The sequence below is a fragment of the Scardinius erythrophthalmus genome (assembly GCF_964197995.2).
Source record: "Scardinius erythrophthalmus genome assembly, chromosome: 6".
NCBI lineage: Eukaryota > Metazoa > Chordata > Actinopteri > Cypriniformes > Leuciscidae > Scardinius > Scardinius erythrophthalmus.
In genome coordinates, this window is record NC_138226.1 from 15,495,861 (window position 1) to 15,512,126 (window position 16,266).

Consider the following 16,266-nt stretch of genomic DNA (forward strand, 5'->3'; position numbering starts at 1 on the left):
CTCTCCGGTGTGCGGAACTTTACTTTGTGACTTTGCATTCTATATGAGATTCAGCACCCGTACTTGACTGGGATGTGCGTGATTATACTTATCCTTATGCTACATTTGTGTTATCAAAAATGCATTTTCATGGCATTTAAAATTATTTTTTATTTATTTAACTTTGCATGTTAACTGACAAACTGCCAGTCATTTACACTTGTTAACAATTGGCTCTCCCTTTCTTCTTCATTCTTTCCCCCTCTCTCCATCTCTCCTCCTGGTGGCAGATGTTTCACGAGGACGCGTCTGGAGGATGGCAGCTCGTGGCGGTGGACGTGAATAAACCACATGGCCGGGCGCCTGCTTGCCTCCAGGTACCAGACATGCGATTTAATGGCACTGACGCCCCCGACCGTCAGCACACCCTCAGTATTGCCTGACTGCCACATTTAATGCCACACTGCTGTGTGGGAGTGCAAGAAATGTGCTGCAGGCGGCATGAACGCAATAGCCACATTTAGATTTCGCTCAAACTAGCTGGTATGAATTTGACAGAGAATGAATAGACCGTGGAATGAACCCAGCAAAGTTTGCCTTCCCCCCTTTTGTGAGCCCAATTTAGCACATGCACAATATATACATCAGTATGCTTTCTACATAACTCACCTACCCACACACTCAGGTAATATACTTAATATCTTTGCATAAGCCCAAGATTTTTACACTTTCATCCTATTTAACTTTAAATCAGTGAATATTAGTTTTGACGTCAAAATGAAATCAATACTGACCACATTTACCTTCAATTTACCATGTTCATTCTGCTTGATTTATCAGTACATGTTTTTTAAAAGAAAAATGGCATATTATTGTAGTACTGTACTGCAGAGAAATTATGAATTGGGTTTGAATGGTTATAGAATAGATTCGGCTTTTGATGGTTGATAATACGATAATAACAGAAAAAACAGCATTTGGAGAGAGTCTAATGGCACTTACCTTTAAAAAACAGTCCTGACTTTTACATCTGCTTACACAGAGGGACAGAGATCATCAGTTAAAATAGGCCCTCAGCAGAGTCGCATAGAATTTAATATCCAAAAATACATTTTAATGCATCACACTATTTGGGTTAAGATTCGACAGTCTAATCCTGGTGAAAAGCTTTTCAGTTGTTCCCATGGTAGAGAGCATTTTAGTGCAAAAAATATTCAGTGCAAAAAAAAAAAAAAAGAAAGAAACAAGACCAAAGACTGGCATTTAATGACATTTCTGGGGCCAGGTTTCCATGATGCGATCCCATCAGGTAAAGGAAGGCTTTTGTATTTCCTCAGAGAGGGGCAAAGTTTACAGGGGGTAGGATGGGGTGAACGAAAGAGAGAGAACTCAGCAAATACTGTAGGTGGAGGTGTAGTTCATCATAGACTTCAATCACAATTGCTTTCTGTTCAGTATTGTGAACTGTTATTGAAGTGTCGTGCCACAAATGGCAGACAAATTAACACTAACCTTGACAGAAATTAAAGGAAAAGTTCCTGAGTGAACCTCACAAAAAAATGTCTGTCATGTTTCACTCCAAAATAAAACAAAAAAGAGAGAAAGAAAATTATTTTTCATAAACAAAATGAAGCAAAATTTTTGGACCATTACCTTACTATTTTCATGATGTTGCAAATTAGCTCTAAAGAAATATTAATAATCAATCATAACTTGTTATAATTGATTATGAATATTTGGATCAGTTAATAGAATTAATTTAATGTAGTAAAATTAATATTACAATTAATCCACCTGTTCATCCCATGAACACTTAGTGTTAATTGTTTATTAATTCAAGAAATGTTCATTTCCGGGTGAGGGAAATGTCTTTCTTACTGTACAGTAGGGCTGGGTATTGACACAAATTTCACAATTCGATTCGATTTTGATTCACAAGCTTGCAATTCGATTACGATTCGATTCAGTATTGATTATTTTGGATATCAGGTACAATACATTGCAAATTTTCTCAAGGAAAACAAATCTCTTAACTATTATTGTAAACTATGGGAGTCAGTTGTAGCCTATAGGCTTCATTAGCCTACTATAATATTGAAGGTAAAAATGAACTGATTTGTATACACACACTTAAAATACACTTTTATTTATTTTTATAATAATAAAGTTGTATGAAATTATATACAAATTTAAATTGTGGCTGTCATAAAAAACTTTCCAGATTTATTCAAACATGCATTAAATATTGAAGAACATTAAAAATGATAATGAATATGTAATAGGGTGCATATATTTAACAAAATGCTCCTCTCTAGAGTTCATTTTTCTAGCTGACTAACGAGTTGGATATGGTTTTTCTGAGGTAAATGTGACATTACATGACATTGTTTACTAATGTCTTTCCACAGTTGAAACACTGATTGAGCGATTCCATGTGACATGATACGGACTTCGATAAGTTGTACTCTATCTTTTAACACACTTTCAGATGCTCATTCATGTTTATTTTGTGCTGTAACTGGTATTATTAAGGCGGAAGAGAAGGTCATGTGTGCTCCGCGCTGCTGCTTCTCTTAAGCTGAGCTGCGCCAGAGCGATCTCACGCCACAGCGCCAAAACGGTAATTATGTTTTTGAATTTCGTAAGAAAATTGACGTAATTTGAAATCTGAGACTTTGTTTCATATCAATAATAACAAAGCACAAAGATTATTGTGATTTATTGGATGGGATGCGCGCAACAATGTTCCATTCATTCATCAACTGAAAACAGGATGACTAATCGATTCTTGGGATTTAAGAATCGATATCGTTTCGTAAAAATGAGAATCGATTAAAATCGAGAAATCGATATTTTTTTACCCAGCCCTACTGTACAGCACTACTAAGAGCCTGTAGTCAAAATCTAAATCGTAAAATAAACTTTGTTGCAAGCAGAGAATCAGAACCAAGTACGTGTTGTGCTCAAGTTTTATTAACTAAATCACAAACAAAACTAAACTAAACACACACACATACATACATGCATAGGTAAAATGGTGAGTGACAGAATGAAATCGGAAGCAGGAAATGGAACAAAGGATAAGATCCATTTAACCCTCTGGGGTCTGAGGTGTTTTCTGGCCCTGAAAGTGTTCTGACATGCTCTGACATTTGTGCTTATTTCTGTTACTTGTGACATTTTCATGGCCAAAGTCTGATTACACTGTATTTAGCACAATCTCTGCTACAATAATGTCAGCAGCATGTATGTAAAAGTTTGTAGTTTTGAGATAATGACATTTATGCGTGGTTTGTGAAAATTGAAAAATTGTCACTGAAATAAGGCCATGAAACCCATACTGATTATTTCTTCACAAGACTTTTGAAAATTGTATCACGTAACCTAGAATATTTGCTCCAAAACTATGTGAAAATCACCCTGACTGCTCATTCAAATAAGACAATATATTGATTTAAAATTCGTAAGACTTGTTTTGTGTAAGAAAGCTTTATGCGAGTAGGCGTAAACACATCATTAATATGTATGGCTATTCACACCTGAGAAAGACAAAGACCTCCCCTAATCGCCCTATTAGGAGCTATCAGGCCCTGTCATTCTGAGCAACCTTGCACAAAGAATGAGGAGATTTAAATAAGAATGGATTTTTGATTGTTTGGATTTATTTACAACACAACATAATCCAACGATACAAAACAAATGACAAAAAATCACATTATTGAAAACAATGATCCAAAGACGGAGACCTTTCTGCCATTCCTAAAAACATTGTACATACCTTTCATTTCCAAGGTGTTTGATTTTCACTTTACCATGTTCATGTACAGAGACTCATGTGAATGTTGAAGACAGCAGGACTCAGTTGCATCTGGGTCCTGTAAAAAAAAAAAAAAAAAAAAAAAAAAAAAAAAAAAAAAAAAATTGAACATACTGATATCAAGAGAAACTATAGGGCTGCACGATTTTGGGAATAGATTTTAGATTTTTCTGGTTAAAATTTATTTTCAAAATTCACAGAATACACACACACACACACACACACACACACACACACACACACACACACACACACACACACACACACACACACACACACACAAATGTTTCCAACAATAATGAACACCAGGTTTGTTGTGCCTTGTAGGCATAGGCTACGCGCAGTGCTGCATAAAATAATAATAACAATAAATTAAGTCTTCCAAAAGATTTCAGTAACAACTACGCTAGAGAAAAATATATTGATTACGATATAAAAACATGAAGCCTATTGTTTGGTGCGTTTTGCTTTTCAAACGCACAGCGCGCTCCAAAATATGAAACATTCAAACACAGAGCGCACTCCAAAATATGATACATTCAAACGCAGAGCGCGCTCCAAAATATGAAACATTCAAACGCAGAGCGCGCTCCAAAATATGAAACAATCAAATGCAGAGCGCGCTCCAAAATATGATACATTATGGTTACCATATTATACATATCTACGTTTGAGCAGATATCCACAAACACAGTAACGGTTCAACTGCAATTTGAAGTTTATGCAACAATAACATTAACTAATAATTAAGAATTTCTTACCTTACATCTTTCTTGTCTTCAAATCGCGTTCTTCTTCTTCTGAGGTAAATCCAATGTAAGCTCACGGTGTGTCTTCCAAACTCGACGAAAAGCAGAGACTTTGGTGAAGTTTGGTGCTTTGTTTTTGAGGTAACGAGCGCGTTCGTGTGAGGCATGGACGATTTGCATGTCAATCTCTTTTTGCGCGTGTGGGCGTGGTCAAATTAAAAATAATGAGCAAGCGCTTGAGAAACTGGACATCTTGTTGGTTTTATACAAATTACTTAAACAGAGAATATTTGTTTTCAGTTTGAATCCGATGATTTAAAAGTACACACTTAAATGTTTATAAAGGTATATGGCTCATAAAGGTGTGACAAGTATTCGCTGAGTTTTGTTTCCGTTTATAGACGTGCTCAAGAAAAAAAGTTCAGCGAGACGGAGAGGCAGAAAACACACCCTGTTTATTTTCTTTATTTTACAAAAGCACAATGTTTTGATTTGATTGTAAGTGGACACATACAAAAGTAGAAATATCACAGATTCTTTTTTTATATTTTTTTTTTCTGTATGACCATAAATGACGGAGTAATTTAAGTTTATTGTGCTACAATGTGAAGAAAATCCAGCAAAACACGCAGGCGCGTTTGCCGACCCCAGAGGGTTAACTATGAAAAGAAACATCAGCTTATCATTTTCAGTGCACCTCATTAAATGTATACTTTCATGGCCTTTGCAGTGAAACATATCGTGAAGTTCCTGAAGAAGGATTTTGATGGTCCCATGAGTCTCAATCGAATTCTTCGGCGTTGACTGAAGAATTGGTGAATTCTGTTCTGGTTGAGAGAGTCCTCTCTCTCCTGAATGAGCGCACAGCTGGTCGTGGGTAAAGGCCTGCTGCCCTGGGGCCTAGTGTGGCCACGCAGGACAGTTATGTGAAAGTACCGAGAAGGCCAAGAGAGGGAGGGGCTTGTGTAGAGGCCATTTAAAGTCTGAGAAAGGTCCCACCTCTCAGGATAGACTCAACCAATAAGAAAGGGGGAATTTTCAAGCGGGAAATTCCGCTGTTGGGAGGATTTATGGCTCTGTCTCAAGTGTGGTTAGACATAGGCCTTGCTGTTTGTGTCCATTTATACACAGATAGATATAACAAACACACACTGTGTTCTATGAGAAGGTGATGTACACTAAAGTGTGAGTCATTAAATGAGGATTAATTAGATAGGAGACACGATACAGTTGGGGTTACATTGACCATTGGTTCTATCATAAAATGCATAGTATCAAAGATAATAGTATCAAAAGACACTACACAAGACAGTAAATCATTCACAGTGTCTTATCAGTTTGTCCATAAATTAATCTTGTAAAGTTTGTTTTAAGCTTTCCTATGGCCTCTGCTTTTTCCACGTGACCACATTTTTAACAGCAATAAAACCAACTTATCTGATCGTAGTCATGGTAACCAAGACCCTTTTTGCCCTTGTTGGGGGGATGGGACCATAGATTCCAGAGTGAGTTTTAAAGATTATTTGTTACATATAACAAATAATTGTGTCTAATTTGTCTCAGTTGTTACAATGAGAAGTGTGTCCCTTCTAATTGTAATATAATTATATAAGGGGGATTATATATCTCTATTCTAAATATATAAAATAATAAGTCTAATAAAATAAATTATGCATTGCCAGCATCTAAAATGAAGTGGATTTCAACACAAAATAGTTTTTATAAAAATGAATGGGAAACAGTACAGTAATACACTTTGAAAACAAAAAGCTAATAAAAATAATAAAATCTGCAGCAGATACATTTTCAGCTGTCATTATGTGCAATCAGTCTTGATGTCATAACTCAGCATAGACTAACATTTGTATGTTTCTGTTGTGGGCAGACACAAGCTTCTTCTTTCTAATATATATTAAAACTGGAAGCAGTGGCTATTCTGTATTTGGTTGTGTTTTATTATATGGTTAAGGTTAATGAGGTCTGCTTGATCTCTTCTCCAAAGGCCAGATTGATGTTAATTAGGCCTTTGCATTCCCCTATATGTTATAATTGCACTACAGCTATTCTAATGGATTTTTTAAGCAAGTTTCTCAAGTAAAAGATTTTTTGTCTAGAGTTTTGCAAAAACTTTTTATTAGTTTCAATTCAGACTCTAGATATAAATCTCTCAAAAATAATGTTTCATTCACAGTTTAAATCCTGACCTTTACAATAGTGGATTTGCAATTTTACTTTAATAGCATAAAAATCAGTTGAGTCTGCTTATTACTTTACAGATTTTATATATTTTTTTGTTTCAGACTGTGACTTCTTAGTAGGACCATTTTCTGTTGTACTTTGAGATCAAGGGCCCTATCTTGCACCCAGCGCAATTGACTTTGTACACCAACGCATGTATCATTCCTATTTTGCACCCGACACACAGCGGACTTTTCCCTCTACAGACGCACGTCGGTAAATTAGGGAATGAACTTGTGCTCCCGGGGGCGGTTCAGCGAAAAGAGGAGGCCTGTTCTGGCGCAAACGTTGGTGCAATTTTGCATTTCCAGAAAACAATTCCGCCACAGACCAGGAAAAACCTAGTCTAAAGTCAGTGGAGCATTATTCAGATGCTATTTTAAGGGCGCATGCTTGGCCATAATGTAGCGTGTGGACAACGTGCATACACTTTGCTTCTCTAATCTACACAGATGCAGCAGTTGCCATTTTTGCAAACCATACATAATTACAAGGAAAAATATTACCACACGAGGGAAATCATTGTGGTGTTCATGAAGATGTGAAAAAATAGGAATAAATCTAGCTTACACATACGCCTGTTTAACCAAAGCTAATTTTGGTGAGTTTCTCCCATCCCCATACAATGTCACTTCTCTTTTACGGCCCTGACGAGAACGTTGGTCTCCTCGGCTGTGAACCACTCCTGGTGTGCGCCTGGCAAATCTGGCGAATCTGGAACAAGCGCGCCTGCTTTTAAAGGGAATGTGAGATGACGCTCTGATTGGTTTATTTCACGTTACACCCAAACCACACCTATGAGTAATGTAGCTACTTCAGACCAACCCATTTTAGATTTGCGCAAGAGTCATTTATCCCGCCGGCATAATAGCTACAGCACTCGAGATCTGCCCACTAAGTTACTTGCGTTTCGCGTTTGATACTTGCGTTTCAGATTGTTAAAATAGGGCCCCAAATGTATTGGGACTATGTTTATGAGATAATGTGTTGTTGCATGTTGCTTGTGACGTTCATTACTGGTTAAGACAAAAACAAAAATTAACACAAAAATAATGTATCTCTTAACATTGTACCATGTTGTGCCTGTTCAAAACAGTGTAAATTTGCCTCTTTTATGCTATACAGTTGGTATTTGTTAATGATTAATGTGTGAGATGTTATTTATGAGTAAGACTTGTGTAATTATATTGTACTGAGTAATACTATTTACCTACATGTACTTACTATAGGCTTACTATAGGTTAGGATTAGGGTTTGGTTTAGGGTTAGTTGCATGAAATTATGCATAGTTTATAGTTATTACTATAGTAACTACATGTAACAAGGACACTAAAATAAAAATATAGTGTTACCCAGAATTTTATTTTTGGGTGAATTGTCCTTTTAATGTGACAGCAAAATGTAGTTGGCCATTAACATCTTGGACTAAACTTAGATAAAGCTCAACACAGTTGGTTAGTCATTTAGAATTACAATACAGTTCAATGAAGAGCAGTTCCCTGATCGTTCAGTATCTTTCCCGCTCAGCCTCTCTGTGTTGTAAACCCTGGACGTCATGATTAATAACCCTGTTAAACTGATGGTGCTGCCCATAGAGGGAACACCTTGGCCCCACTCCCAAACCAAGGTTATTTATATAAAGGAAACCCTCCATTACTCCAACTCTGACCTTACAACACTTTCTCCCAAGGGACCTATTTCTCCCAGCCATCAGTGTGCCTAATCAACAACCGCAAACAAGATACTCACGACCCAGCCCGTCTGCATTCCTAACCTGGTCTTGAATGGTGGCTGGAGAATTCTAGAGGACAGTCAGCTTTAATTAACCAGCAGGTCCCAGACAGAGCATGAATCACCTCACTGCAATAATAACTTTGATAAGCAGTGGGATTTGAACACTTCAGGTCTCCCATCAGCTATTTTTGTTCCTGTTTTCTAATTAAACAATGGAGCGAATGTGGCGGGGTATGCCTATGGAGTTCACAAAAAGTGCATTTATAGCACTCAGTTTGCTGATGACTTAAATTTGGTGTGTTAGAAGTACAGTACTATAAGATGCTTCATTGGTCTTTGCTGATGCTTGTTAGAACTCTCAAACAGTCAGTGTGCAGTTGTCCTGAAAAAAAATAAGTTTTTTTTTAAAGAATAACCTACTACTTTATCTACTTCATCTTTCTGTTCTTCGTTCTCCTCCATTTAATTGGAATAACATAAAATCTGGACTTTTTGCATTAAATTCATTTAAGCTTAAATGGATAGTATACCTCAAAAATTAAATTTTCTCATAATTTACTCAACATTGCATAGTTCAGAACCTGCATAGTTCAGAACCTGCATGTTGTCCCCCTCTGTGAAACATATAAGGAGATGTTTAGCAGAATGTTAATACTGCTTATTTTCATTCCATGAAAATGTATGTAAAAGAGCAATATGAAAGTGGTGCAAATGAAATTCTGAAGACAAACACAAGTTGTTTATTTTTCATGCAATGACAACAAATACTGAACTAGCGTTCAAACTTCAAAAAGGAAAAAAAAGGAAAAAGTGTAAAAAAAGATTTTTTTTCTTTTTTTTTAAATTAAACAAAACGTCTCAGGTTACGACTGTAACCTATGTTCCCTGAGAACAGGGAACGAGACACTACGTCAGAATGACGCTATGGGGAACGCCTCAGGCGTGACAGGTGTCTGAAATCAATATCAAATCACGGCAATCACATTGACCGGCGACAGCCCGTGAATCATTAACGTGAATGATTAACATGCGACCTGCAAGTATAAAAGGGCGCCTTGCAAACATGACAACATCCTATCGTCTGAAGGGACTGTTGCAGGCAGGCCCCGAGGCATGGCAGGAAGACGTAGTGTCTCGTTCCCTGTTCTCAGGGAACATAGGTTACAGTCGTAACCTGAGACGTTCCCTTTCGAAAGGGAACTCTACACTACGTCAGAATGACGCTATGGGGAACGATATACCAACGCCACCATGCTAAGGGGAGTGCATGCCAAAGGCAGTGACAACTGTCAGAACCGGCAATTCAAATGAACGCTAGTACCACTCACCCCCAGGTCACACTGAGCTGTCAGTGACAGCACTCCCTACGGTCATAGCCCAAGCTAAATGACACCACAGAAAACCTCCATAAACATAGTTTAGTGAAAGGTCTACCTGGGCCTGCTCAAGGGCCTAGGACCACAACTTCAACTTCTTAGAAGGGGTCCCTTCTAGGGAATGTGGCTAGGGAACCTGAGGGAACCCCAGCCAGTCACTATTCAGGGGAACGTGCCACCTGAAATGCCACCAGGCAGGCCTGACCTGGTGTCACCATATAAGACACTACAGTCTGGCCACTTCCTGTCTGTCCGAAGACAGAGCCTCTGGACACTTGCCTTTAGGAAGGCATCCAACCCGAGGGACTGCGAAGCAGGCAGTAAACCACTCGGACCGGATCTCAGAGACGGGATATCCTGGAGAGTATGACTCAGCATAGTGCTTTACAACCCTTGCCAGCGAGGGGAGTTTCTCTACTCGATCCACGGATCAACCCAGTGTTTGTGTTTCAAAACACTAAGGAGGCCTGTGAGGGCCTAAGGACTGATCTAACTGGGAGGCCTCATGAGAGGCCTACGACCGACTGATCAGACTCAGGAGACCACATACTCATACTGACCCTCAGTGAGGGGAGCATTAGATCTACCTGGTAGGCAACCAGGCTGTAGCAGGATAAAGAGGTTCCAGGAGGGAACCCGTAGCAGAGAATACAAACTTGAGTCGAGCCAGTGCGCAAGCTCACCTTCGGTAGCTGCCTGATAAGGTCTGCTAAACTGAAAGTAAGCGGCCACTAGCTTACAAAACCCAGCACCACAGTGAAACTACTCAGGGAGACCTGGAGAGGCCTACTACCTGACAACCACAGTATGTGGGAGCTCACCTTCAGAGAGGCCTGGTGAAGCCTACTATCTGATAACCACAAAACGTGGGAGCTCACTTTCAGAGAGGCCTGGAGAGGCCTACTACCTGACAACCACAGTATGTGGGAGCTCACCTTCAGAGAGGCCTGGTGAAGCCTACTATCTGATAACCACAAAACGTGGGAGCTCACTTTCAGAGAGGCCTGGAGAGGCCTACTACCTGAAAAACCATGCTCAGTGGAACACACAGTAAGTGGGAGCTAACCCTTCAAGGAGGCCTGGAGAGGCCTACTACATGACAACCACAGTATGTGGGAGCTCAACTTCAGGGAGGCCTAGTGAGGCCTACTACCTGATAACCACAGCGCATGGGAGTTCACTTACAGAGAGGCCTGGAGAGGCCTACTACATGACAACCACAGTATGCGGGGGCTCAACTTCAGGGAGGCCTAGTGAGGCCTACTACCTGATAACCACAGTGCATGGGAGTTCACTTACAGAGAGGCCTGGAGAGGCCTGCTACATGACAACCACAAAACGTGGGAGCTCAACTTAAGGGAGGCCTACTGAAGCCTACCACAGTACATGGGAGTTCGCTTACAGAGAGGCCTAGAGAGGCCTACTACCCATTACCAGAAAAACCACATTAAGTGGAAACTCAAAGTATGTTGGAACTCAACTCCAGGGAGGCCTGGTGAGGCCTACTACCAGAGAACCATGACATGAAGGAGCTTACTTTCAGGGAGGCCTGGAGAGGCCTACTACCTGAAAACCACAGCTGACATTGGGCCAGACTGGCATTCCAGTTGACTGTCTATGGGGCTTTGCCTTCAGGGAGGCCTTATGAGGCCTACTAACTGATAGTTCAACCTCAGGGCCACTTAGTACCACAGTATGAGGGATTTAGCCCTCAGGGAGGCCTAGTAAAGCCTACTACCTGACCCCCACAAAAAATGTGGGAGCCCATCTCCAGGGAGGCCTGAAGAGGCCTACTTCCTGAAACAGTCTAATCAGCTGGATGTGACTGCTGCTGGGGACTCGCCTAACAGGGAGGCCCGGTCGAGCCTACTAGCTGATAGCGAGTCTTTCTGCTACTTTAATGAACACTGCTGGAACCATACTAATAAAAAACTTTCCTAAAGTTTTGACCTAGTGTATGCTCCACAATGTTGTGACCCACCTCCGAGGAGGCCTGTTAAGACCTACTACTCGGTAGTGAGTCTTCTGCCCGAACTACCAGGGCCAACCAACGAAGGTGAGCTGGCCTAGGAGCCCTATCTTAGGGGCTACCCGGTCAAGGAGGCCTGCTGGGGCCTACTACCTAACTGTGCAGCCTTCAAGGCAGAAAAACTGTTACTACAGCACTTACAGCATCCTGGCACCTAATCACATTGCCAAAGGCAGTGTACTCAGCAAAAAGCAATACCCTCATAGCAGGGGAGTACAACATACGCCACTCTGCCTAGTGGAGGCCCCATTTTAAGGGCCTACCTACTAAATGCATGGGCATCAGCTCATGGCAATGCTCTGGCTTCAAGGGAGCGGAGTTCAAATACCGGAATGAAATGTAGTTAGAACTCCCTACTCACCCGGAGCCATCGTGGTGTGAGGTAGATAATACAGAGCTGAGAATGGATTACTCAAAACTACCCCGCGTTTAGTGGGGGAGAAACACCATATGCCCCTGAAATGTTAGACAGGGAGCGGGCCTGCAAGTGGCTCCAAAGGGTGACAGGGATTTGTCCTGTGCCCAGCCTGGGGAAGCGGAGCTTGCTTGCAAGCCAACCAACCTTCACCCATCGTTCGAGTGGTTCAGCTCAACGGGCTGAGTGGAGCCAGCTCTAGAGGCCTAAAAACAAGTAGCTCTGTTCGACAGGGTCTGGCAAACTATCACATCGCAGAGCGAAAGACAGCCTGACCCGCCTGAAGGATCATACCTCAACTACCACCCTGCATTACTCTATCACCCCTGAATGCAGTGAAAGGGGCGGGCCTTGGCCAACAACTCCCATTTTAAGGGAGGAGGCTGAAATCTAGGGGAGGAAGCCTAACACATAATGAATGCGGCAGCTATACTTAGCAGAACGCCTCCAACATCCCAAACATAGCCTAGGCCAGCTACAGAGGCGGCCCGGGTTAGGGCCGACCCATAAGCATAGATCTACCTGAGGGCTCAGAGGAGCCAAAGCCAACTTGATTGAGAGGCTGTGAAACACTCAACCTACTGACACCTTACAGAGCTCAGGGGAGCGAAGTACTCAGGATACAAATGTCACAAACTGATAGGTAAGACATAAGATCTATCTGAAGCGCCAGCGTCAGTCTAAACCTAAACAAAAAAGCTTTTTTTTTTTTTTTTTTTAGGAAGACCAACTACTCTACCCCTGGGTGGCTAATAGCCCTGAGGCTAAACAGAAATGAGCGGCGGCCCACCACGCATAAAAAATGTTATGACCGGAAGGCCATCACACACTCAGCACGGAAGCCAAATCTTCTTTGAGCTTCTCCCTAATTCGTTCCAGCCACCAACTGAGGGGAGGCTTCAGGGCCCTGAAGTCCAAAACTTACTTTACCTTATTCCTCCTTGCCAGTACGACTCCCTAGGTCTATACAGGGAACGAGGTCTGTAGAGAAATAAATGTCAGTGTTATTTGTACACACAGATATTCTTCATTTTCTAATTGCCGTTAATGCTTGACATTAAGACCAGACAAAACAGTCCCTGAAGACGAAAAGATGTTGTCATGTTTGCAAGGCGCCCTTTTATACTTGCAGGTCGCATGTTAATCATTCACGTTAATGATTCACGGGCTGTCGCCGGTCAATGTGATTGCCGTGATTTGATATTGATTTCAGACACCTGTCACGCCTGAGGCGTTCCCCATAGCGTCATTCTGACGTAGTGTAGAGTTCCCTTTCGAAAGGGAACAAATATTTGGTCAGTCCAGTTCATGAACAGTCATTCAGACTGGTTTTGTGTACTGAATTGACCAAATCTCTGTAAAGAAAAAAATTATCTAAACTGTTCTCATGAACGGTTCAAGGAAAGCGAAGGCGGATGTCAAGTTTTTGGTGAATAACAACTTAGATATTGTGACTTCAGAAGGAAAATAGGGCACAACATTCTTAAAAATAAAGGTTCTAAAAGTTTTTTTTTTTTTTGCAGCATTGCCATAGAAGAACAAATTTTGGTTCTCCAGAGAACCTTTCAGTGAACAGTTTTTCTTGGTGTGAAGAACATTTTAATAATCTAAAGAACCATTTTCTGCTTTAAAGAACCTTTTTGGAAATGGAAAGGTTCATGGATGTTAAAGATTCTTCATGGAAACATCAATGCCAGTAAAGAAGCTTCTTTATTAAGAGTGAAGTATGGACCAATTTGGTAATACTTTTATGTTTTGGCATCCTTTTGAAACTTGAAAGCGTCAGTAGTCCCCATTTATTGTAATGGTATGTAAAAGAGTGACCAGCATAGTCTTTAGACTTTCTTCTTCACAGAAAAAATAAATTCATATATATAGAATGACGTTTGTGAGTAAAAATTTTGGGGGCAACTATTCCATTAGGAATCAGTAAATGTTTGGTCAAATGCCACTGACGTACACTGAATGATAAAGAAATGTTCTTCCCTTTGAGTTGTTGCTGTCTTTGATTCTGGCACATAACTGATGGAGCATGACAGACACCTTACTGTAAAGAACACTAATTGTGTGTCAGCTGACAGGTGTAAAACCTGAAGTTTCAAACATACAAGGAGGAGCAGTAACAAGATGCTCTGAATTGTCTGTTTGGAGGAAGATTTGGAGCATACAAATTGGGCTGCATCAAATGCAATGAAATGGAGAGAGCGAGAGAGGTGCATCCCGCCCTCACAAAGGTTGCTTTTTATTTGATTGCGACAGCTCGGCTAGGTATTCATGTGGCACCAGCAACATCAGAAGAAGTAGGCCACCACACCTTCAGTGCATTGACAGTGCTGTTTTTATGTTCTCCATACAAGAGAAATAGGCATCACATCACAGACAAGTCTTAAAGTAGACAATGGATGAATTGCACAAGCAAGCTTTCAAACCCTGCTATAAAAGCAAGTCTTTCAGAAAGCCAGGAACATTTTTAGGTGAAGTCAAGGGCCCTGAGAAAATGGAGTCACCTGTTAGTCCCCCTTCAGCCGAAACACCCGAGGGAAAACCAACATCGAGAAGCTGAAAATGTCAGACTGCTTTTTCATGTCCCATATTAGTCATAGAGGCTTCTCAGTGAATTCTGAGCTGTGATCCCAGACCAGCAGACAGACCAGACTGCCACTGTCCTTCTTTCACCTTTCTCCCTTGAGATATACTGTAAGACACTAAGGACATTTCCTGGAGCTCTACAAGTCCTGTATGGCTACAGACTTTCCATTTACAGATTTGACAGACAATTTTCAATTCATTAGCATCTTGAAGGTGTGTATAGTTGAATCGGTAAAAGGAATATTCTGGGTTATTTTGTGTATAAACAGCAAGATGCTGTTTTTTACAATTTTTAATCAGTAATGGGAAATGCATTCTTTTTTTAAGAAATTAGTACTTTTATTCTGCAAGGTTGCATTAAATTGATGTGTTAAATGGGCAGGAAATACTTTTACATAGTTTACATAAATGCTGTTTTTTTTTACTTTCTATTCAAAGAATCTTGGGGGGAAAGTAATCACGTTTTCCTCAAAAATATTAAGCAGCACAACCGTTTTCAAAACTGATTATAATAAGAAATATTTCTTGAGCACCAAATCAGCATATTAAAATTATTTCTGAAGGATCACGTGACACTGAAGACTGGAGTAATGATGCTGAAAATTCAGCTTTGCCATCGCAGGAATATATTACATTTGAAAAAGTTTAAAATTAAAATAGAAAAGTTAAAAGTTTCACTTTATTTTGATGGTCAATTTAACACATTCTGTTGACTATTAGTAATGTTGCATTTACATGTCTACTAACTCTCAGAGCGTTAGCAGATTATTAGTAGACTGTTCGGGTTAAGGTTAGAATAATTTGACATGTTGCAAAGTTACTTCAGTAGAATGTCTGTTGGAGAAGCATCACAATAAAGAGTTAGCAGACAGTCTACTAGTACTCTAATGATAGTTAGTTGACATGTAGTTAAAAGTTACTTTTAGTCAATAGAATGTTCTAAAGGGACCATCAAAATAAAGTGTTACCAACTTAAATGTTATCTTAAATTATAAAAATATTTCACTATATTAGTGTTTTAACTGTATTTTTGATCAAATAAATACAGACTTGGTAAGCATGAGAGACTTCTCTTTAAAACAGTAAGAAACAACCCCCCAACCTTTTGAATGGTAGTGTACAATGAAAGCCTCACAGTCAAGGAAGACAGCAAAAACGTCTCGGTTACATATGTAACCCTCGTTCCCTGAAGGAGGGAACGGAGACGTTGCGTCAGAGACTGACGAATGGGGGTTTCGCTAGAGAGCCTTATCACCTTCGCGAACTCCACCCCACCGCATGGGTTTAAAAGGAGCCGTGAGTGCAATCTCGCATTATCATATTATGGCAGTGGCATGGGG

The 16,266-nt window shown here is 40.2% G+C and overlaps 1 protein-coding gene across 1 annotated transcript in view; it reads left to right on the plus strand.

Moving 5' to 3' along the window:
* nalcn (sodium leak channel, non-selective) overlaps positions 1–16,266 on the plus strand; it is a gene marked incomplete at its 3' end in the record, with an annotated part of 123,920 nt that overhangs the window by 24,313 nt on the left and 83,341 nt on the right. Inside the window, exon 12 of the mRNA XM_081367917.1 lies at positions 270–356. Within this exon, the coding sequence (XP_081224043.1) occupies positions 270–356 (87 nt within the window). The remainder of the gene's footprint in view (positions 1–269; positions 357–16,266) is intronic.